Source organism: Macaca thibetana, chromosome 10, assembly GCF_024542745.1.
Source record: "Macaca thibetana thibetana isolate TM-01 chromosome 10, ASM2454274v1, whole genome shotgun sequence".
NCBI classification, from domain to species: domain Eukaryota; kingdom Metazoa; phylum Chordata; class Mammalia; order Primates; family Cercopithecidae; genus Macaca; species Macaca thibetana.
This window is the reverse complement of record NC_065587.1, coordinates 68,049,215-68,072,524: the sequence shown is the minus strand read 5'-3', so window position 1 is coordinate 68,072,524 and position 23,310 is coordinate 68,049,215. Positions and strand designations below refer to the sequence as shown.

Here is a 23,310-nt window from a genome sequence, read left to right as displayed (position 1 = left end):
TGAAAGGTATGTGGGACAGAGCCGGATGCTGATGTGGGGGGTGGGGGTGATGGGAACAGAGCAATGAGCTATCAACCATGGGGGAAGGGTGATGGGGTGGAGATAATAGGGGTGATACAGACAGAACGAGGGAGACAGAGCTGATGGGAACAGTGAGGGAGCCAGAGGTGACAGGGCTGCACCTGATGGGGTGCATGGGGGTAGAGTGATGGACCCAAGGAGGGCAGAGGAATGAGTGTGGAGAAGATGGGGTGGCTGCAGACAGGGGAATGAAACTGAAGATGGTGGAGGTGAAGGGAATGGCCTGGTGGCGCTGCAGATGGAGGGAGGGCTGCAAGAGAGGTAGGAAAAGGTGGAGCAGGTGGGAGCATGTGGATAGGTATGGAGCTGGTGGTCTGGAGGGATGAGGTAAATGATGGTGCTGGAGGTCATAGCCAGAGAGGGTGGGGCCAGCGGGTGGCTTGCTGAGAGGTGACTGGGCTGGCAAGGCTGCAGGGGCTGGAAGGACACACTCAGCAGGTCTGACCTGCAGGTGGGCTCAGCCACTTCCACAGGAGCTTCCTGTGGACTCCAGGGCATGCCTACCTCTTCAGGGGGCACACAGGCCTGGTAACTGCATTGGGCAGGAGACAGCCTGCTATTCCCTGGGCCCCAGGAGGAACCCCCTCAATTTAGATGACCCCAGACGAGTACCCCAATTCACTGTATGGCCTCAGGCAAGGTCCACCTGTTTCTCGGCCTCAGTTTCCTTCTTTTCTTTCTTTCTTTCTTTTGTTTTTTGAGACGGAGTTTTGCTCTTGTTGCCCAGGCTGGAGTGCAGTGGTGCGATCTCAGCTCACTGCAGCCTAAACTTCCCAGGTTCAAGTGATTCTCCCGCCTCAGCTTCTTGAGTAGCTGGGATTACAGGCACCTGCCACCACTCCTGGCTAATTTTTTGTATTTTTAGTAGAGACGGGGTTTCACCATGTTGGCCAGGCTGGTCTCAAACTCTTGATCGCAGGTGATTCACCTGTCTCCACCTCCCAAATTGCTGGGATTACAGTTGTGAGCTACCGCACCCAGCCAGTTTCCTCCTTTTCTAGTGGGGAGATAAACTGTGTGGTCTAGGCGTCCTAAATTGACCAGCACATGAGTTTGAACTCAATGAGTCCACCACCCACTTTATAGAAGAGCAAAGAGATCCTTGTTGCTAGACAGCCATCGTTGGCCACTACCTCCAGGGGCAGGATGGTACCTGGGGGACAGCCAGCAGACACAATGTGGTCTTGTAGAAGTTGGAGGTGTTGGCCAGGTGCAGTGGCTCATGCCCATAATCCCAGCACTTTGGGAGGCCAAGGTGGGTGGATCACCTGGGGTCAGGAGTTCAAGACCCCTGGTCAACATGGTGAAACCCCGTCTCTACTAAAAATGTAAAATAATTAGCTGGGCTTGTGGCAGGTGCCTGTAATCCCAGCTACTTGGGAGGCTGAGGCAGGAGAATCGCTTGAACCTGGGTGGCGGAGGTTGCAGTGAGCCGCGATCTCACCATTGCACTCCAGCCGGGGTGACAAGAGCAAAACTCCGTCTCAAAAGAAAAGAAAAAAAAAAAAAAAAAAAGTTGGAGGCGTCCAGCTGGCTGCACTGACTCTCACAGCCCGGAAGGCGGCGCTCTTGTTGAAGGCAGAGTGGAGTCGTTTCTTCCAGGTGGAGGGGCCTCTTTGTTGGTGCCCTCCAAACGCTTGTGCACCACCCAGGCCTGGAGGCTGAAGGGGATTGGGGGATGGGGGGCTTGAGGGGGCACTTGGGGAGTAGCTAGGGCACTTGGGCCGTGCAGAGGGATGAGACTCTGTCCTGCCCCCTGCCCTCTGTCTCCCTCCTTTTCCCTTCCCTTTCCCTCCCTCCCTCCCCACAACACATACTATTTGAGCTCCTACTAGGACCCCAGCTAGGGCTGGGGATTAAATGGGGAATAAGATAGACATGGTTCCTGCTCTCAAGGAACTCAAGCCTAACGGGAGAAGACAGCTGTAATCAGTTAAACAGAAATAACTATATTCTAAATTATGGATTGTGATAAATAAAAGAAAAAATAGAGTGATGGGATATAAAATTATGGCAGTGGTTTGCTATCTGCCGAGCCATAAAATGAAATCCCTACCTATTGTCATACACAAACTGAACTCCAAATGGTTTAAAAAAACCACAAGTAAGAGACAAAATGATAAAAATTAGTGGGAATAATGCAGGAGAAAATCTTTTAGGGTCAGAGAACATTTCTTAAAATGTAAAAGGAGTGAGACCCTGTCTCTACTAAAAAAAAAAAAAAAAAAAAAAAGAAAAATTAAAAACTAGCCAGGTGTGGTAGTATGTGCTTATAGTCCTAGCTACTTGGGAGAGTGAGGTGAGGCAGGAGGATCACATGAGCCCAGAAGGTTGAGGCTGCAGTAAGCCATGATCACACCACTGCACTCTGGCCTGGTGATCAGGGCTCACTGCAACCTCGAGCTCCTGGAATCGAGTGATCCTCCCACCTCAGCCAAGTAGCTGGGATTACAGGCACACACCACCATGTCTGGCTAATAGTGTAATATTTTTTGTAGAGATGGGGGTGTCACTATGTTGCCCAGGTTGGTCTCGAACTCTTGGGCTCAAGTGACCCTCCCACCTCGGCCTCCCAAAGCACTGGGATTACAGGTGTGAATTACCGCGCCTAACCTGGGAGGCTTCTTTAAAGAATGTGGTCAGAAAAGGCCTCTTTCAGGAGGTAACATTTGTGCTAACACCTGGATGGAGCCTGACGAACAGCCGGGGAAAGGTGTTCCAGTAAAAGGAGCAGCAAAGGCAAAGGGCCTGCAGTGAAAAAGAGATGGATAATTCAGGCAAGGCCAGTGTGATCAAAGAGGAGGCCATCAGGAGATGTATTGCTACATTTCTCTCGTTCAGCACTGAGGGGGATTTAACGGATGAATTGCACTCAATCATTGTCCTCAGAGACTCCAGGTCTTGTGGGAAACATGGACACCAAAACAGAAAAGCCACAGGTCCTTGTGGGTGCTAGGGGTGAGACTTTTTGAGGTTTAATTTCGTTGTCTGTAAATGTCTGTAGGTGTCAATACCACCTAACCTCATGAGGTTGGGGTAGGTGTAAGATGAGCTGGTGCATATAAAGTGCTTAGATAAGTGCTTGGCACACAGTGCTATTTATCATGACACTTATTATATTAAGAATAACATGAAGATGACATGTGCATAGGGCAGAGGGTGCTGTCACCATGACTAGAGGAGTATTGTTTTTGTTCATGGCTGTGGTATCCAAGTGACTAGAATGGTCCCTGGCACACAGGAGACCCTCAGTATGTATTTGTTGGATGCATTGAGCTGGCCTTGAAGGGTGAGTAGGAAGTTGAGAGATGGAGTGACATTTTTGGAAGAGGGAAGAGCTTGAGCAAAGTCCTGGAGGTGTGGAAGGCACGGTGCACTCCGGGGTCAGTGAGCAGCCTGGTGTTGCCCTTGCTGGGTGTGTGTGTCTGAGGGTACAGTCGACTCTCGTTATTTGAGGGAGTTAGTTGTGTTCTATAAAGTTCCCATAAACACTAAATTAGGGACTAACGAACCATTGCTCCTAGGGGAAATACAGGGCTAGGTTCCTGCCAGCTTCTGGTCACACCATTTTCATCAACCAACCAACACATAACCTTGTTTTCTGTGTGTTTCTGTTTGAGGAACTTTATTTAATATGATGCTGATTTATTAACACTGAACTCACAACCAACAGCTCTAAACCTCATGTCTGAATCAAGCTTATCTGACTTGTATTTTCCATAGAAGGTACATGACAGCTTTCTTGCACTCAGGAACACTAGACCACACTTCAACCTTATGCTTGGGGGCCATTTTAAATTACCAACAAAAAAGCACAAAAACATAAAAAATGTGGAAATAGACTGTAAAAAGGACACTTGTTTACAGTATGAGAGCTGAAATAAGAAGGCAGAGAATTGCCTTGTTTGACCTGAGCTTCGAATGTTCCTGGGTGGTTGCGGGGGGCGACTTACCTTTTTTGCCATTCTGCACACATCCATGAATGGCCATGAAAGTGACGCAAGTGTTGCTTTGGGGATTACAAATAAATTATAGCAAATAGGATAATTTGCAACTATGTGATCCATGAATAATGAGGGTCGACTGTGTGTGGTGGGGGAAAGAGCAAGAGAAATTAAGGAGGAAGAGATAGGCTGAAGCTAGATCATGAATGTCCTTGAAGGCCAAGCTTTATTCCATGAGTTTTGGGCACCAGAAGGGTTTGAAGCGAAGGAGTCATGTGTGTGACAGTGGTGGATTGAGGGATGGGTCAGAGCAGCCAGAAGGATGGGGAGGCCAGACCCCAGAATCTCTTGCCTTTGAACAACAGCATGTAAGTCTTAAGGGACAGGCCATGCAACCACCCATTCAACACTTATTGAGCACCTACTATGTGCCAGGCACAGTGCTTGATGACACTGCCCTCAAGCAGCTCATGGTCTGCTAGAGAACACAAATTCACAGCAGTCACTTAAAATTCATAGGGAAAGTTGTTCAATGAGCCTGCACCTTTGGAGTCAGTGATGACTTGAAAGAAGCACTGAGTTGGAGCTTAATAAATGCATTAAATAAATGAATGCATCAGGGAACGCTCTTTAAAAAAATTTTTTTTATTTCCATAGATTTTGGGGAACAGGTGATACTTGGTTACATGAGTAAGTTCTTTAGTGGTGATTTGTGAGATTTTGGTGCACCCATCACCCAAACTGTATACACTGAACCAAATTTGTAGTATTTTATTCCTCACCTCCCGGGGAAGGCTCTCTTGAGGAAGAGATGGTTAAGCTGAGGATGGTGGGAGCTGACCAGGTAAAAGTGAAGAGGAGAAGGCATTGCAGGCAAAGGGAATCATATGTGCAAAGGTTTAACGGTGATAAAGACATGAAACATTTAGAAATGAAAGGAGCTACAGTCAGGGATGGGAGGGAGTGGAGACAGATGAGGCCAGGGAGGGGCAGTTCATGCACGGCTTTGAGGGCATAGTGAGGAGTTGGGACTCCTTCACAAGGGCAATGGGGAGCTATGGAAGGATTCTGAGTATGGGAGAATTGAGGCCAGATTTGCATTTAGGAAGATCCCTCTTGAGGACTGCAGGGATTGCTGAGGGATGGGGGAAGCAGGAAGCCCTGGGAGGTCACTGCAGCTGTCCCGTGAGAGCTGACAGAAATGGGTTCCAGCAGATCGACTGAAGAGATGTTCTGCGGGGAGAGCCGGCAGGCCTTGGTAATGGAGTAGAATTAGGCTGGAAGGTGGGGAGTGGCCAGGGTTCAGGTACCCAGATGGCAGAAGTATGTAGGGCTGAGCTGATGAGTGTGATGTTTGGGTGTGTTGAGTTTGAGGTGCTTGGGGGCCATCCAGGAGACAGCGCCCAGCAGGCAGCTTGATGAGCAGACTTGGGGTTCAGAGGAAGACCCGGAGCCACCATGCTGAGGCCATGGAAGGGGAAAGTGGGACATGAGGAAGTAGGTTCAGAAGTGAGTGCTGGGAGCCCCAGCAGAGGAGGGGACAGGATGGAGGCTGAGAAGCAAAGGCCTGGGAGGAGTTGCAGGGCAGGCAGCAGAGATTCTGGAAGCCAAGTGAGAGTGTTTCAAGGAGGAGGGAGGGCCTACGAGATGCAGACCCACCCAGACCCATCCAGGAGCCAAAGAAGATGAAGACAGTGACATATGCTTGGATTTGGCAACTTAGGCATTATCAAGAGGGACAGAAGCCAGACTGGTCATGGGGGGCTGGGAGGCTGAGAGGGAGGGAGTTGGTGTGAGGAGGCTCTCCAGGTGCTTCCCACTGTGGAAAGAGGGGGAGGCCACAGAAGGAGGGGCTGGAGGTGACTTTGGTGTTTTGGGGGGGCGGGGGTGTGTGGGTGTGTGGTTGGTTGCTTATTGCTCAGAGAAGACAGCCCAGAATTGAAATGACGGCAACTGTCCCTCCACAATGCCAGAAGGTCCTCCAGGGGGATCTTTCTAAATGCAAATCTGGTCTTTTTTGTTTTTTCTCTTCTCTATAGATGAGCTCTCACTATGTTGCCCAGGTTGGTCTCGAACTCTTGGGCTCAAGTGATCCTCCTGCCTTGACCTCCCAAAGTGGTAGGATTACAGTTGACGCACAGCTCCTGGCCATAAATCTGGTTTTGACCCTCCCCTACCATAGCTCCCCATTACCCTTGTGAAAGAGTTCCAACTCTTCGTCATGGTTGCAAAGCCATGCATGAACTGCCCTTCCCGGGCCTCATCTGCCTCCACTCCCTCTCCTCCCCCAGTTTAGTAGTTTTTGTCTCTAAATGCTTCATGTCTTTATCACCATTAGATCTTTGCACATGTGGTTCCCTTTGCCTGCAACACCTTCTCCTCTTCACCTTTACCTGGCAAGCTCCCACCATCCTCAGCTTAACCATCTCTTTCTCAAGAAAGGAGCCAGTTTGGAAGAAGTTAATGACGACTGGGGAAAGGGAGGACATTCCTGCAGGAGGTCCCTGAGAAGGGCTGGTGTTGGGAGCACCAAAAAGGTTCCTGAGCTGCAGAGGTTGGTGGGTTTGGGGGTGGGAGGCTGAGGGAATTCCCATGAGTGCATTGGTGGAGTGGGAGAAGAGGTCCTCTGAGAGGGAAAGGTGGTGCAGGTTGTGGCAGCCTTGACTGATTGTTATAAGAGAGTGTCCGAGGGTCTCTTATATGTAGAGAAGATTACCCTCAGTCCTAGAGGCCAGAGAGTGGCCCAGGGTCACACAGCTATTGGTCAGTCCCAGTACCGGGGCCACTTGTGTCCAGAACCTGCCCAGTGCTGAGCGTCTCCAGTCCCCTGTCCCCTTACCTTGAAGAGTGCTGAGTCCTGCTGCGCCTGGTAGCCCTGCTTGGCTATGTGCTTCCAGGGGATGCAAAAGAGGGTCTTGTCCACATCCTCCCAGCGTAACCCCATGTAGCATCCACTCTCAATCTGCGCCACCCCAGTCCCAGAGGCGCAGGGGACCTCTGGCTCTGCCATGGGTCACCTGCCATCGTGGACCTTTCCTTCCTTCTGGCCATCAGGGATGCAGTGCTCAGGGGGCCAGGTCTTGGGCTCGCAGTGGCTGGATCCACGTGGGCCTGGGGACTACGGGCCACCTGGATGATGCTTGGAGGCTATGAAAGTGAAAGTCTGGGTGGGCAGGTTTCACTTTGTCTTTTGTCCCCTCTCCTGGGATGCCCTTTCCTTTTGCCTCTCCCCATAGCAGCCTAGCCTGGAGGGCGTTGATCCTCTTTTATGGGGCGGCAGGAGCCGCTGTGGGTCACAAGACCCACTCAACTTGGGTAGCCTGGGCTCTGCAGGTCCCAGGAGGCGGGCCCCCACTAGCTTCCAGAGACACAGCTTTGCCCCACCCTACAACTGTCACCTGCTCTTCCCAGCCCACCTGCAAACTTGTCAGTCTCTTTCCAGGACCTGGACTGTCGAGGTTGGAAAGGCAAGGGCTTCTCAAACTAACTCCTGCCAGAACTGAGAGGTAGCAACTTGTTTCAAATGCACACTCATGACCTCCATCCCAGACCTGCAGAATCAGACTTTCTGGGCAGGAAGCCCAGGAAACCCACATTGTAATGAGTTCCCCCATGAGGTTCTGATGCAGGTGGTCCGGGGGTCACACTTATTTCCGTAAATATTAGGAGTTCCCACTGACTGATTGCTCATCACAGTGCTGGGCCTGACTAAACACTTTCCCGCAGTGTCTCAATTGGTTCTCACAACAGCTTATGAGGTTGGTATAATGCCCTGTTTTAATGTTAAGACTGAGCTCAGAGAGGTTAAACCCTCTAACAAGGTCACAGGACTAGTGGGTAGTGCAGCCAGGAGCCAAAATGTGTGCCCCACACTGCCTGCCGACAGCTACACCTGCACTTCGTGGATTCTTGGTGGGGGTCTCTGACCCCCAAAAGTGAATGTAAATTTCATGTCTATGCATTTTTTTCTGGGGTTTGCATCTTTCATTAAATTGTCAAAGGAGATGTGGGATATGAAAGAGATCAAGTTGCTCAGATTGCTCCATTCCTTGCTGTATTCATGGAACTGAGGCTCTGAGAGAGAACGCCCCTCACTCCCTGCACCTCTGCACAGCAGTGGGCACAGAGCTGGGCACCTGGCCAGCATTGACCAGAGACTGGAAGCATTGTTCCTGATGTGTACCTGCTAGGAGGGCTTTCTTCGTGCTCCTCCTTTCCTCCAGCCCCATATTCCAGTAGCCGCCTGGCTCTTGAAGCATCTGGAAGGATTGATCTGGAACATCAGATCAGTCCTATAGATGATGGGGGCCATGGAGGCTTCTTTTTTTTTTTTTTTTTTTCCAAACAGGGTCTCGCTCTGTCACCCAGGCTGGAGTGCAGTGGTGCGATCTTGGCTCACTGCAGCCTCCGCCTCCATGGAAACTTTTAAATAGGGGAAGACACCATCAGAGATAGAAGGTGTTTTAAATGGGGCATCTGGTTGCCATTTAAACTAACCAGCCTGGAGGATGTGGGCTCCCTGCACTCTGGTAAGTCCAGCCACTTTGCTCTTCACATTAACTGTGAAGGGAAAGACCCTAACTCATGACGGTAGGTAGTTAGGAAGTAACTCCTTCTGGTTTTGGAGGCTACTGGCAAGGAGGTTACGAACTCATGGCCTTTCCCTTAATGTTCTGCCTGCCTGGAATGCTTCCCCCAGATAACCAAATGGTCCACTCCCTCACCACCCGGCGTATTTTTTATCTGGTATCTTCCGGACCGGAATGGCAGCTACCTGAAAGCAGAGGTTTTGCTCATTGCTATATACCGAGGGCCGAACACAATGGCTGGCACACAGTAGGTACTCAATGGACATTTGTTGCATGAATGAGGAGTAGGAAGTTGGGGTGGCAGCTGAAGGTTATTTTGTCCATCCCCCAACTCCAGTGCTGGAATCGGTGCCTCCCCGGCAGCCCTGAGCACAGTGGTTTGTGCATATTAAGAATCCCATACAAGGGGCTATTGGGTTATAGCTATTTTCAATCCCTCTCAACTTTGGGTATAGTTTTGGAAATATCAGCTGCAGTGACTTCTACTCATCCTCAGGGCCAGCTACTGCTTTGATGGGCAGCCCTGGCCTTTAAAATCTTGGCAGGAAGGGTCATTCCCACTGGCTGGGGGTGGAGCCTCCTTGTCAGGAACCTCCCAAACCAGAGGAGCTACTTCCTAACTACCTGCCATCGTGGGACTCAGACTGACTAAGCTAGCGTCCAGCTTCCCCTGCTCTGTCTGTGTGTGCTCGGGCAAGCTGCCTGATCTCTCTGAGCCTCTGTTTCCTCCCTGAGGATTAAGTAAACTCATGCAGTAAAAGGTCAGGATGAGGGAGGTACTACCTTATCTTCCTAGCTAGTATTTGTGCACAGGGATGGGAAGGGAGTCGGGGAGCGGAGGGGCCACTCAGGGTGGAAGAGAGGGATTCAAAAGGTGGCAGGAGGTTCCGAGATAAGGAGGAACTCAGGCCTTGTCAGGCGGGACACGGTGGCTTTGGGAGAGATGTATGTTGGGTGGGAGAGGGGAGGTTTTAGAGAAGGAGGTGCGGTCCCAGGAGGCAACTCCGCAGACTACAGTTGCGGGAGGGTGGTGGGCTCCTCAGGCCCCAGGGGATGCAGGCTCCCTCGCATTCCCTTTCCTGCAGGCTGCTGGCCCCTGGCAGAGTCCCGCTGGTGCTGCCCTGCCTTCGTTGAATGACTGGGAGGCACTCGGACAGGCAGCTTCTTCTGTGTCTCTTTAATACCCTCCAGGCCCGTCCAACCCTCCACTCCCCCTCCCTCCCCTCCCGCCGCCTTTAAGGGTGGGCCCCCTCCCCCAGCCCACGGACTAAGGCACCAGGTGGCTGCAGCCGGCCGGCCCGGACACAGAGACGCACAGGTTGGGGATGCTGACTGCAGACGCGGATGAGCAGGGCGGGCGAGGGAGGCAGGGTTCAGGCCGCCGCGGGGCTCCCCCAGCCTCTGGGCCCATCCTGGGGGGCGTGGAAGGCGCCGACAGCCCCCGAAGGCAGCCAGTTGGGAGGAAGTGGGGAGCCACGGCGGGACTGCATCCTCACTTGCCGCCCTTGCGGGACAGACACCGAGGGAGGCACGAGAAAGTCTGCTTGACGCGCGCCAGCAGCGGCAGCGGCCGGTGGGCTTCCCGGGGCGTGCGCGGCACCAGGCGCTGCAGGGTTCCCTCGGAAGCTGCGGAGTGCGGCCCAGTGGAGGAGGCCGAGGTCGCAGAGCCCTGCCGGCAGCGCTTGCATAGCGGCAGCAGCGCGCGCAACTCCTCCTCGTCGCGGAAGGGGCTCTCGCCGAAGCGCTCCTCCAGTTGCCGGCGAAGCTTGGGTGGGCGGGTGAGGTGGGCGGGGTCAAGGCCGGCCGCGGGACGGGGTCAAGGCAGCCGGCCCCGCCCCCACCCTCCCGACCTTCGCCCTTCTCCGAGCGTCCCATACCTCGCTGAGCCCCTCCCTTCCTGAGCGTCTTCTTTGCCTCCCGTCTCCCGGGTTTCCATCCCGTCACTGAGTTCCTCTTCCCTTCTAGGAGGTCCTTCCCTCTCCCTGACCCCTCTTCCGCCTTTGACACTCCCGTTTCCAGACCTGCTAAATTGACCCCAGGCGCCCAGCCGGGATCACTCCTCCCTCTTTGCACTTCTGGGTAACTCCTCCCGCTTTGCACCTCTGTGCTCACAACCCCATTCCCACAGGTTTCTTCCTTGCCCGACTCTTTCCCAACGCCGTCCTGCAGATAAGCCTCTGGGTACCGCCCTCAACCTGCTGAGAGCCCTCCCCCTCTCATCCTTTGTTCCCAGGGAAGCTTAGTTCCTGACATTTCTACGTGGCATCTGCCCAAGAGGTATAAGAGGGAAACTGCTGTGGTCTCATCAAGGACACAGGGGTGGAGTAGGACATAGTTCTCCCCGATGGGGTCAAACACTCAAATCCTTCAGGTTCCAGCCAGGTAGGGCAGGCAGTGGGAAGTGCTGGAAGACCTAGTCAAATGGGAGGGCCCGCACTGATCTAAAGGCATTCAAATTCTACATTGAAAAAGAAAACACCTGGCTGTCTGACCAAATACACCTAGGAGCTGGATTAGCTCAAAGGCCATGAGTTTGAGACCCTAGAAAAATCCGGGTCTGAGGCACAGGCTAAATTTGTTCCAATCAGTGATCAGTTTGAGTGGGAAGAAGGATCTCCCACCCATGGCCCAACCCAGCCCTTGACCCCATCCATCCCTACCTTCTGGGAACTGCCCCAGCCAAACTCTTCAAGCTGCTGCCTAAAGCCTGGGTTGGGGTTGGCGATGGGCCGGGTGGCCTTGATGGCTTCAAGCACGTCCCGCCAGCCTAGCCCCGTCACAGTCATCACATACGCCGTCACAATCGTGGTGCTGCGAGAGATGCCTGCAAAGCTGGGATCCCCGACAACCCCTCAGGCTTCAAGTAAGATCCAGTGTCCTCCATGCCCCCCACGCACCCCACCCTGCTTCAGCTCTCCCACCCTTGCCTCCTGAGCTCCAACCATAAGGGACCTGTCAGGACTTGCCATCCCACCTCCAGGCCTTTGCCATGCTGTTCCCTCTGCCTAGAGCACCCCCTGGATTCTCCCACATCAAAGGCCTGAGTGAAACACCATTCATTCAGTCAACAAATATGTCCTGAGCATCTGTTCTTTTTCAGGCACTGGGAATGTAGCGGGTATAAAACAGACACGGTCTTTGCTGTCCTGGAGCTTACAGTATGGCTGGGGGGACAGACATTGATCAGAGAATCAATTCCAGGTGGTGATAATAGCTTTGAGGATGAGTCTGGGGGCTAGGAGATCCACATAGGAAGAGGTATTAATCTATAGGTGGAGTGGGGTTAGAGAAGGGGTTCCCAAGGAATAGACATCAATGAAGTTTGAAAGATGGATAAGGGTTACTCAGGAACCTTGTGGGCAGTGTGTACAAAGACCATGAGGCATAAGCCTTGTAGATTTGGAAGATGGGGAGGAGGTTAGTACAGCTGGAAAGGGGAAGGAGGGAGAGGGTGGGAGATGAGACTTGGGAAACCAGCCTCGTTGCTGGGCCTCCAGCAGAGCCAGCCTGAGCCTGGATAGGATGGGCGCTCAGCGAGAAGTTAAGGAATGAATGACATCAACTGAGCGAGGGGCACCTGGGAAGACCCAGAATTCTTGTCTCCCAGCTTGGGGTTCCTCACTGCCCTGCACCATCACCTCCAAGGCCTGGAGGGGAGGAGAGAGGCCCAGAACTACTGGAGGGTGAACTACTTGCATGACCTCACTATTCCTCCCAACAGTCCCGTCAGGTCAGCTTTCTTTCTTTTCCCCATTTTACAGATGAGGACATTGAGTCTCCGAAAGAAACAGCTACTTGGCTATGGCCACACAGCTCATAAGGAATAGAGCCCCGGGTTGGCCGCTCTCCAATGAATGGTGGGCCCTCAGGCACTGTGACAGGCTGGAGAAGATCTTTCACAGGTTCAACCTTCCCATAGGATGAGTATGTGTTCAACAGAGGGCACAGCCACTTCCTTCCTCCCCCACCTTACCCCCCAACCTTGACTCACCAGTGCACAAGGCAGTTCCCCCCATTAAGGCGGCAGCAGTGGATGAAGTTGATACATTCTTTGAAGTGCTTTTTGCTAGAGGAGAAAGCAATAGGGTAGGGAGCACTGTGGAGCAGATCTCTCAGGAGTTGTTCCACCCCCACCCCAATTACAGGATAGCAAGGGACACAGAGCACTGGGTTCCCCAGGTCAGCCAGCACATGCAGTGAATAGGGGCCAGTACTTAGCATGAGCTGGAGGTGTGTGTGTGTGAAGCAAGAATGGTGGCATTTCAGGCAGTGAGAGAGGCCAGTCAGGGCCAATCTCACCATCTAGGCAGGAGCACTCCTCCTGTGGACCCTGTTATCATGATGGGTTTATTGTGGCCTTTCAAAGAAATGGGTGGGAGGAAATACAAGGGTCCCACTCCTCTGGGGTCTGCAATCAGAGCACCTGGGCACAATGACGGGCAGCAGCGGGCTGGGAGCAAGATTCCCAAGGGGCAGGACTGTCTGCCTGGCTCCATCCCAAGCGGGGACGCATGACTACTGATGTTACAAACAAAAATCCCATTTTCTGAGCTTGGTTATACTTCAGGCCCTATGCTAGATCCTTGACCTCTGTCATCTGATCTTTGAAAGCCTCCTTGACTCTGATCATGCACTCTGGATTTACAGGTGAGGCTCAGAGAGGGGAAGTGATTTGTTCAAGGTCACACAGCAAGTAAATGGCAAAGCCTGGCTGGAACCCAGATGTCTTAACCCCAAGGCCAGGAACAGACTGAACGTGACCCTTTCAAATCAGCCGGTGTAGCTGGTCCCAAGGTACAGAGTGTCTTTTTCCCATTTCATACTGATGAGACTGAGGCTCGGGGAGGTCGAGAGTCTTGGCCAAGGGCATATCACAAGGGCATGATTGAGACAGAGTCAAACCTGGGACTGGTTGAGCTGACCACCTGTGATAACTTTCTGGCCTGAGTACTTTGTCCTCCTTCAAACCCCCTCCCCTTCGCCCACCACAGGAGGCGGCTGTCTGTCCATCTGTGGGTCCATCCAGGGGAACTTACATGGGTACCTCAGGGGTATCAGCCACCGGGATGCGAAGGTAGGTGATATCCTACAAGTACAAAATACACTCAGGCAGGGGACCTTGCTTGCAACCCTCCCTGACGCTGGTCTGAGCTGCCCAGGCAGGGCATGACCCCAGCCCAGTTCCTGCCCCTCTCTGGCCCACCGTGGTCCTCTCTGTCCAAAGAAAGTAGTCATCTCTGAGGCCTCCCAGCTGTGACCACTTGTGATTCCTGAACCTTCTAAGCAGATGGTGTCTCCTAACCCCATCAGTGACTTGGGCATGAGGTCTTCTATCCCTCCCAACAGGGACCCAGGAACCTTTATCAAATCACCAGGAAAGGGCTACTTAAAGGGACTCCACTCCAAATGCAAATTACAAAATTACTTCGTAAAAAAGGTAAAGCAGATTTGATTATCTTGAAGAGAAACAAAAATCATGAAAACAAGTATACATTTCATGAATCCTGGTTATAAAATGATGTGCTAATTGTGAGAACAATCAAGGAATAAATTGTCAGGATTTTTTTCCAACAAACTTGCTGTGATGTCCTTTGTTTCCTGATTAGCCATACAATATCATGAAGATTATTTTTGCCCGCCTCCTGAGGACCTCCTTGCTTTTCTCAAGAAACCGTCTTAACATTTTGATGTTCAAATGGATCTCTTCAGGGGCCAGGCCCACCACTGGCAGTAACTAACGGACCACCAGCCAGGTTCTCATTTATCCATGGCTTTGTGTGAGATTCCAGCCCTTCTCTCACTCACATTCCCCAAGGTCATGACATCCTGCATCTTTGGCAAAGTTTGCAATTTCACTTTGCAACACATTTGGCCTTGGGTTTGTGTGGTGCTATCAAACCCTGCCTGGTAAATGCGCTGATGGAGCGGGAGGGAGGAGAGATGCTCGGGAGAAGCAGGAAGGGCCATAGGAGCAGAGACTCACTGTGTAGACTGTCATTTCATTAGTAAATACACTCATGACTTGACAACCTTCCCCATGCAATCTAGTGACTGTTTACTCCAAATACTCCCAAACGAGGCTGCCCTAGGAGGCAAAATAAGACTCCAATGGCCTGGAAATTTCTTCTCTGAATGACATTGAAAATCGTAGATTATTGGAGGTTGCTGTTAGAGAATATCAAATCTGACATATGGGAAAACTGAGGCCTAGAGAAGGGAAGGACCTTGGCCAAGGTCACACGGCAAGTCTATGGCAGAACCGGATCTTCGTTTCAGATCTCCAGGACCTTTTCCCACCCATGGTTCTTTCTCTCCAGTGGATGATACAGACTCTAATAGATAAGGGAGAAGAGGCTCTGTTCATGGGATAAGAATATGATTAACTTTGTTACAGTATCAGTTGTGATTTTTTGGGCACCTATTTATGTAGTTCCCAACCACTCAGTGAAGTGGGTACTGTTACAAAGTTCCCATTTTACAGATCAGACAGCTGAGGCTCAGAGGGGGCAAAGTCCTGTCTGCAAGGTCATAAAACAAATAAACGGTGAAGATGTTCCTGACATAAGCACGTGTAGTCTGGATTTATTACTTTCCTCTGCTGGGTCCTAACACCCTCATGCCCCTTTCCCAGGAGTTGATAATACCAGCACCAACCGCTCTAGAGGGGACCACACTTTACAGTGTGCAAAGCACCTTCACTATCTTGCAGTCCCTGTGCATCCTCACAACAGCCCCCTGGGGGCAGACAGAGCTGAGGGATCGAAGCCCTAGAGAGGTGAAGTCACAGTCCAAGGTTGCATAGCAAGACACAGAGCCCAGAGTCATCCGTTTGGATTCATTCATCCAGCTGGGCCATGGGAAGCCCATATGGGGGCCATTTTAAGGTTCAGTGTGAGACTTTGGTGCTAGATGGCCTGTGTTTGTACCCCAACTCCTCAGCTTCCTGGATATGTGACCTTAGGTGAGTTAATTGACCTCTCGGGGCGTCAGCTGCCAAATAGGGATGATAATGTAAAATGGCCCAGTGGTGAGACCAAATGAGTTAACATGAGTCAAGAAGGAAGCATAGCACCTAGCACATAGTAGATATTTGATAAACGGGTCTGCACCCTCCCACCCCGCATAGCCCTGGGATGGGGGTAAGAAGTACCTGCAGCAGAGGCTGGGGTGACTCATGGATAGAGATGATGTGTGTGATCTTATTCCGGCCCAGCTGATCCAGGTCTTTGGCATCTGAAAGAAACAGGATGTTTGAGCCAATCTGGCTGGCGTAACTTATTTGTCCCTGATGGCCAAGTGCGGAGGGAGCTCACTGCCTGCCCAGCTCTCCCCCTCACCCCACCACTCCACCTTGGCCCACCCTCTGCTGGCTCCCTGATCCTCTTGCTTCTGAGGCACATGCAAATAACAGTCCAGCATCTCTCCATCCTTGCTCATGCTGTTCTTTTCATCCAAAATACCCTTCCCAGGCATATTCTTTGACCCAGCAATTCTACTTCTAGGAATCTTGTCTACGGAAGCACTTGCTCACACAGAAAGCCGTGTGTGGAGGATGATGTTCTCTGCAGTCCTGCTTATATCACAAATAGTTTAAACATGGGAACAACCTAGTGTTCATTAAAAAGGGACTGTATGATTAATGGTGTAGGCATACTTTGGCACAGCATGCAGCCATTAAAAAGAGTTATATATGTTGATGTGCAATGATGCCCACAATGTATTTTTAAGGATACAGAATAAGCTTCCACTTTTATTTTAAATATTATGCCTTTATCTACAAAGATATATGAACAAGGGATGTACCCGACAGTGGCCCTCTCTAGGGGCTGCATACCCAGCATATGCAGACCTTTTATATTCAGAATAAATAACACATGTCCCCTCTGTCTCCATTTCCTCATTCGATGAGCATTTACCGAGTGCTAATTATTTGCATACTTTGGCTGGGCACTGGAGGTCTGGGGCCAGCTTCGTAGCTCCTGCCCTTATGGGGCCTGCACACTTACAGAGGATTCAGACCTTACTTGGCCAAATACTCACAGAAATCAATGTGGCATGAGCAGCTGAGGGAGCTCCCAGGAAGGAAGGGACCAGAATTTACGAGGGTAAAGCATCTGAGCCCCTCCCTCTCTGAAGCTTTCTCTGACTCTGCAGATGGAAATGATTTTCTCACCTCGGGTCACCCAAGCCCTGGACCAGTCTGCCCCTTAGCATGTTTTCTTTTTCTTTTTTCTTTCTTTTTTTTTTTTGAGACAGAGTCTCGCTCTGTCGCCCAGGCTGGAGTGCAGTGGCACGATCTCGGCTCACTGCAACCCCCGCCTCCTGGGTTCAAACGATTCTCCTGCCTCAGCCTCCCGAGTAGCTGGGATTACAGGTGCCCACCACCATGCCTGGCTGATTTTTGTATTTTTAGTAGAGACGGGGTTTCACCATGTTGGCCAAGCTGGTCTCAAACTCCTGACCTCAGGTGGTCTGCCCACCTCCGCCTCCCAAAGTGCTGGGATTAAAGGTGCGAGCCACTGTGCCCGGCCCCCTTAGCATGTTTTCTACCAAGCATGTTTTCTACCCAAGGTCTATGTTCAGCTGTGCCTGCCAGCCACCAGCCTGGAAGCCACTGAGGAACAACGTATCTATACATGGGTGTCCCCTCCTCCTGACTGAAGATTGCGGAAAGAATGGATGAGAGAGTGGGGAATGTAAAGCTTGCCAGTTCACCCCCGCCAACTTCCAGCTCCAGGCTGCCCACCTGCTTCAGGGCTCTGGGGTGTGACGGGATTGGTGCTCATGACCCTGCTCACAGAGGGCCCAGCCGGTCTCCAGAGACCTCTCCTCTGACAAGGAGGAAGTTAAGAGGGGAAGAGTTCCCAGCCTCCCCGCTGGAAGCAGCACCCCTAAACAGACTTCAACCCAGAACCTCAGGGTCAGAAGAGCCCTCAGCGGCTGGTAGACCTTTTGTGCTGAGGAGGAGGCTGAGGCTTAGTGCGGGTGTAGACTTGCTCAGGTCCACAGCCCAGGCCCTGAGCCCTTTGCTCTGTTCCTTTGGTCTTGTGGTAGAACACTGGGTAAGGCTGAATGGCGGGGAGGGATGTCAACGTCAGGCCCCCATGCTCCCTCCATGTCTCTTCGAGCCTGGGGACATTCACCTGCACATGCACCCATTGTCCTTCATCAGCTTTTTCCTCCTCCCAGCCTGCAGCCGCTTCCCTACCCCCAACCCCATTCCTGAGATACATGGGCCAGGGCATGAATGGTGGACACAGGCCTGAGACAGGCAGAGTGCCATGGCCTCGGGACAGAGTGGGCAGTGCTCACCAATGAAGTTTCCGAGGTAGAGTCCGGGAAGTACCTAAAGGAAGGACAGGCAGGGGTCAGTGGGGCAGAGGCACCCCCTTCCACCCCCAGGGCAGCTGGGGGGCCCACAGCCCCTCACTGTCCTATGAAGGGTATGAACCTCAGGGCTCAGGGAGCACTCGCTTCCCTTTTGTGGGCCCTGGGTCCTCTGTGAGAGGGGTCTGGGGCTCTGGGGAGGGTAGGCGAGGGGGCCAGTTAACCAACCGAGGGAACCAAGGGAGGCCAGCTTGGGTATAAGAGGGGAGAGGAGGAAGGCAGGTCTTAGGAGGAGAGGAGAGAGGTGGACTTGCAGGGTGCCGGGATGGAAATTTTGGGGCTGGAGAGGCAGAAAGGCAGGGACATGCAGAGGCGGGACAGGATGGAGAAACAGCCCCGGAGACAGCAGGGGAGTCAGCGACAAGGGAGAGGGACACATGCAGACGGAGAGCCGGACTCACTGGGAGACAGCCCGGGAGTGACAGCCAAAACAAGACACAGCGAGAGACACAGAGTCTAGGAGAGAGGGCGGACACAGCGGGGACAGAGACGCAGGGTCAGAGAAGGAGACACCCGACAGCCGCGGTCTCAAGTCACAGGAACACGGAGATGCCGCCGCACAGAGACCGGCGAGACCAGAAGGTCAGAGGCGGGCGGACGGAGCTGGTCAGCGCCGGGCCGCGGCGGCCGGGGCGGGGGCCGGGGAGGCTGCGCGGGGCCCGCCCCCTACCTTGGTCATGCCATTGCCCATGATCCCGGGGGCGGCGGTCCGAGCGCACCCCCAGCTCGTCGCCCGGAAAGCGATCCGGTCACAGCTGCCCTGACGTCCCAGGCCCGGCGCCTGCAGCCTGGCGGGGAACGGGGGGCCTGGCGTCCGCGGCCCTGCCCAGCCCTGCCCAGCCACTGCCACCGCCCGCCGACCCCCGGCCCGGGAGGGAAATGGTGGTGGAGCCGCCGCTGCCGCCGCCGCCGCCACAGGCTCCTCCTACCCCTTCGGTCATGTGGGGCCCCCCCTCGGGTCGCGGCGGGGGGCCGGACAAAGCCCCAGTGTGCCGGGCCCACGGCCCGCGGGACAACGGCAGTTTGTTGGGGCCGCGTGGGGCCGCCACCTCCGGAGGTGGGGGCGGGGGCGCTACCCCACCCTGGCACCGGCAGGCGCAGGCTGATGGGGGGATGTCGTCTAGAGCCCCCCGGCCGGTCCACAAACTCCCGTCCCCCTTCCGGCTCTGCCTGGACCTCGCTGCGGGCCCCGGGGCAAAGCACCCAACTTCTCCCGCCGCGGCTTCCAGCAGAAACGTGACGGGGCTGGACTTTGATCGCCAACGGCTCTCTGCTCTTCAGAGTCTGCTTGGAACGTGATAAGTGGGTAATTCCTTCCGATACATCCCCTTCACCCGTGCAGACACCCTACCAACCAGCCATCCTCCTTTCCCATCCATTCTCCCACCCTCTTGTTCACTCATTCACCCGTCCATCTTCCCATCCATACATCCACCCTCTCCTTCCTTCCTTCTACCCATTTCGGCCCCTGGGAGGGATGGTGCCATCTAGGTAAGCTCTGGGACCAGGCACAACTGCCATTAGGTGCCCCAAGAAATCACAGGTGAATGTTGGGAGAGGGGTTTCAGGGAGGGTTCCAGTCTAAAGGAGACTACATCAGGATGTATTAATAGCTAGAGGTCAGGGTCCTGGAAGGGGTCTGGAGACCAAGGTTTGAGGCCCTGTTCACCTCTGACCTGCTAGATGACCCTGGGAAAGTCCCCATGAGCCCCAGCTAACCCTATCTGTGTATCTAAGGATGTTGAGGTGAGCCCTTCCGGCTCCCAGGACCAAAGCTGGAGAAAGTAAAATAATCAAGACACTTCCTATAGGACTGAAATAGAAGCAGCTGCACCAGCTTTGTTCCTCCAGCCATCACCCCCACCCCTCAATCTATAGTAGTAGGTGACTGGGGATTGTGGATAGAGAGCAGGACAGAGAGAATCCACAGAGCCCTTTGAAATACAGTGATTGGAGAAAAATAAAACTGTTTCTTTCCTGTTTCTTCCTCCCTCAAGTTCATAGCATACATGGGACTGCCTGTCTCAGCTCTCATAAAAGCCCAGAGTTCTCATAAATACCAAATTATTCAGTAAATACTTACTGAGCATCTAGTATATGATAGAGACTAGGGACACAGCAGTGGGTAGAGATTGTTCCTACCTTCATTAGCTAACGGTCTAGACCAGCATTGTCCAAATGAAGTATAATGCCAGCCACATGTACAGCCACATTTAAAAAGCAGAAACAAGTTAATTGTTGATAATATTTTTATTTAACCCAATATATCCAAAATACCATTTCAACATATAGTCAGTATTCTAAAACTATAAATGAGATATTTTATATCCTTTTAAAATTGTATTAACTATTCAAAATCTGCTGTCTTTTACATTTACAGCAAGTCTCAATTCAGACAAGTCACATTCAAAACGCTTACTAGTCATATGCAGCTAGTAGCTACATATTAGACATCTCAGATCTAGAAGGGAAGGCAAACAAAGTAAGCAAAGAGACAAATTATTTACAAATGGTCCCAGTTTTCTACAAAGGAAACAAAGCGGACATGGAGAACCTCTCTGAATAAGTGGCATTTGAGCTGAGAGGTGACGTATAAGAAGAACCCAGCTGTTTAAAGAGCGGAAAGCCAGGTGCGGTGGCTCATGCCTGTAATCCCAACACATGGGCATACTGAGGCGGGAGGATTACTTGAGCCCAGGAGTTTGAGACCAGCTTAAGCAACATACTAAAACCTCACCTCTAAAAGAAATTTGGCTGGGTATGATGGCTCACATCTGTAATCCCAGAACTTTGGGAGGCCAAGGCAGGAGGACTGTGTGAGCCCAGGAGTTTGAGACCAGCCTGAGAAACATAGGGAGAGCCTGTTTTTACAAAACAAAAACAAAAAAATTAGCCGGGACCTGTAGTCCCAGCTACTCAGGAAGCTGAAGTGGGAGGATCAGTTGAGCCCAGGCAGTCGAGATTGCAGCAAGCCATGATCACACCACTGCACTCAAGAATGGGTGACAGAGCGAGACCTTGTCTCAAAAAGTAAAAAATTACGCACACAAAAAAGAAAAAGAGTGGAGAGAGTATTTCCAGCAGAAGGAACAGCATGGGCAAAAGCCCTATGATGGGAGTAGCTTGGCCTCTGTAAAAAGCCAGTGGGACTGCAGTAGAGGGAGCTACAGGAGGTGTTAAGAGGACGGTTGGGGGCCAGAGCATGCAGAACCACATATGGCCATGATTGGGAGTTAAAGTTTTTCTTATCTTCTTCTTCTTCTTCTTTTTTTTTTTTTTTTTAAGACGGAGTTTCGCTCTTGTTGCCCAGACTGGAGTGCGATGGCGCGATCTTGGCTCACTGCAACCTCCACCTCCTGGGTTCAAGCAATTCTCCTGCCTCAGCCTCCCAAGTAGCTGGGATTACAGGTGTGTACCACCACGCCCAGCTAATTTTGTATTTTTAGTAGGATGGGGTTTCTCCATGTTGAGGCTGGTCTCAAACTCCTGACCTCAGGTGATCTGCCCGCCTCGGCCTCCCAAAGTGCTGGGATTACGGGTGTGAGCCACCGGGCCTGGCCAGTTTTTCTTCTCTTCTGTCTGATAAAAACCCAACAGGAAAATTTAATCTGGGAGGCCAGGTCATCTGATTTATTTAAGTCAAATACTTTGACCCCTCACTGACCCTTTCCTTTGTGGGGGCCACTGCAGCAGCTCAAGTAAGAGGTGACAGTGCCCTGGGACAGAGTGGGACCTGAGAAGCTGGAAAGAAGGGGATGGACTCAGCATATATGAATATTTTGGCAGGGCAGCTGAAAGGACTTGCAGATTGATTGGATGTAGGGGGAAGGAAGGAATATTAGGATGGCCCCAAGGCTTCCTGCCTTGAAAGTTACTATCTGTGTCACAGAAATGAAAGCAGGGGTCTTCACCAATTCAACACATGTTTATTGGGCACTGAGCTATATGTAGAAAATTGTGTCAAAGATGTGCTGACTTAAGTTTCCCCAAATGCCCGACCCATGGATGGTGTAAAGAAATGCTGATGCTGGGCGTGGTGGCTCAAGACTGTAATCCCAGCACTTTGGGAGGCTGAAGTGGGAAAATCGCTTGAGCCCAGGAGTTGGAGACCAGCCTGGGCAACATGGCGAAATTTTGTCTCCACGAACAAGCAAACTAAAACAAAAAATTAGCTGGGTGTGGTGGCACGAACCTGTAGTCCCAGTTACCTGGGAGGCTGAGGTGGGAGGATTGCTTGAGGTTGAGGCTGCAGTGACCTATGATCACAGCACTGCACTTCAGCCTGGATGACAGAAGAGACCCTGTCAAAAAAAAAAAAGGAGAGAAGAAAGAAAGAAAGAAAGACGAAAGGAAGGAAGGAAGGAAGGAAGAGGAAGGAAAGAGAGAGAGAGAGAAAGAAAGAAAGAAGGAAAGAAAGAAAGAAAGAAAAAGAAAGAAAGAAACCAAGAAAGGAAGGAAGGAAGGAAGGGGAAGGAAAGAGAGAAAGAAAGAAAGAAAGGAAGGAAGGAAGGAAGCAAGGAAGCAAGGAAGGAAGGAAACTGATAAACGAGCTTGAAGACTAGCTCCTTACCATGGCCCTGGCCTTAGCTCTGCGATCCTAGGCAGGTGAGCCAATGTCTCTTAATTTACCCATAGAGGGGCAATTATAACAGTCCTTTGTACTCCCACTGAGTGTTAAGGGGGAAGACACAAATTACATGTAGGAAATAATTCTTTTAAGTTAAAAGCCCGTATGTGTTATTAGATCTAACACATTTAATATCTATGTACTGTTCAGCCTTTGGAATTATTAGTTAATACAAAGCCCAATCTGTCTTAAATCATGAAATGACCATTTTACAAAACCAATAATAGGAAGATGCTAAAATATGGGTCTCACCCTGTCATTCCCTTGCTTAAAGCCCTTTAGTGGATTACTGTGGTAGACAAAATAACGGTCCCCCCCAAAGGTGTTTACACTCTGTTTCCTTGAAACTGTGAATGTTATGTTACATGGCAAAGGGGAATTAAAGCTGCAGATGGAATTATAGTTGCTAATCTCGGCTCACTGCAACCTCTGCCTCCTGGGTTCAAGCTATTCTCCTGCCTCAGCCTCACGAGTAGCTTGGATTACAGGTGCCCACCACCATGCCTGGCTAATTTTTGTATTTTTAGTAGAGATGGGGTTTCACCGTGTTGGCCTCGCTGGTCCTGAACTCCTGACCTCAAGTGATCCACCCACCTTGGCCCCCCAAAATGCTGGGATTAGAGGCGTGAGCCACCGCACCTGGCCAGAATCAGCTGATCTTGAGATGGAGAGATTATGCTGG

The 23,310-nt window shown here is 51.8% G+C and overlaps 1 protein-coding gene and 1 long non-coding RNA gene across 4 annotated transcripts in view; one reads left to right on the top strand and one right to left on the bottom strand.

Moving 5' to 3' along the window:
• Nucleotides 1-9,776: 9,776 nt before the first annotated feature.
• The window catches only part of DUSP15 (dual specificity phosphatase 15), a 746,139-nt gene continuing 732,605 nt past the window's right edge, over nt 9,777-23,310 (bottom strand). Inside the window, exons 2-8 of one of the 3 annotated variants that reach the window (XM_050807354.1) lie at nt 18,672-18,915; nt 17,927-17,960; nt 15,765-15,847; nt 13,651-13,700; nt 12,606-12,680; nt 11,275-11,446; nt 9,777-10,379 (exon numbers count right to left, since the gene is read on the bottom strand). In XM_050807354.1, the coding sequence (XP_050663311.1) occupies nt 10,107-10,379; nt 11,275-11,446; nt 12,606-12,680; nt 13,651-13,700; nt 15,765-15,847; nt 17,927-17,960; nt 18,672-18,692 (708 nt within the window). In that variant the 5' untranslated portion in view covers nt 18,693-18,915 and the 3' untranslated portion in view covers nt 9,777-10,106. Of the gene's footprint in view, nt 10,380-11,274; nt 11,447-12,605; nt 12,681-13,650; nt 13,701-15,764; nt 15,848-17,926; nt 17,961-18,402; nt 18,492-18,514; nt 18,638-18,671; nt 18,916-23,310 lie in introns of those variants that run through there. The other 2 variants (XM_050807353.1, XM_050807355.1) reach the window with 2 other exon arrangements.
• On the top strand, nt 12,342-14,184 carry LOC126964360 (uncharacterized). Its single transcript, XR_007729349.1, has 3 exons — nt 12,342-12,538; nt 13,262-13,408; nt 13,606-14,184. It is a non-coding gene; the product is annotated as an uncharacterized LOC126964360 (long non-coding RNA).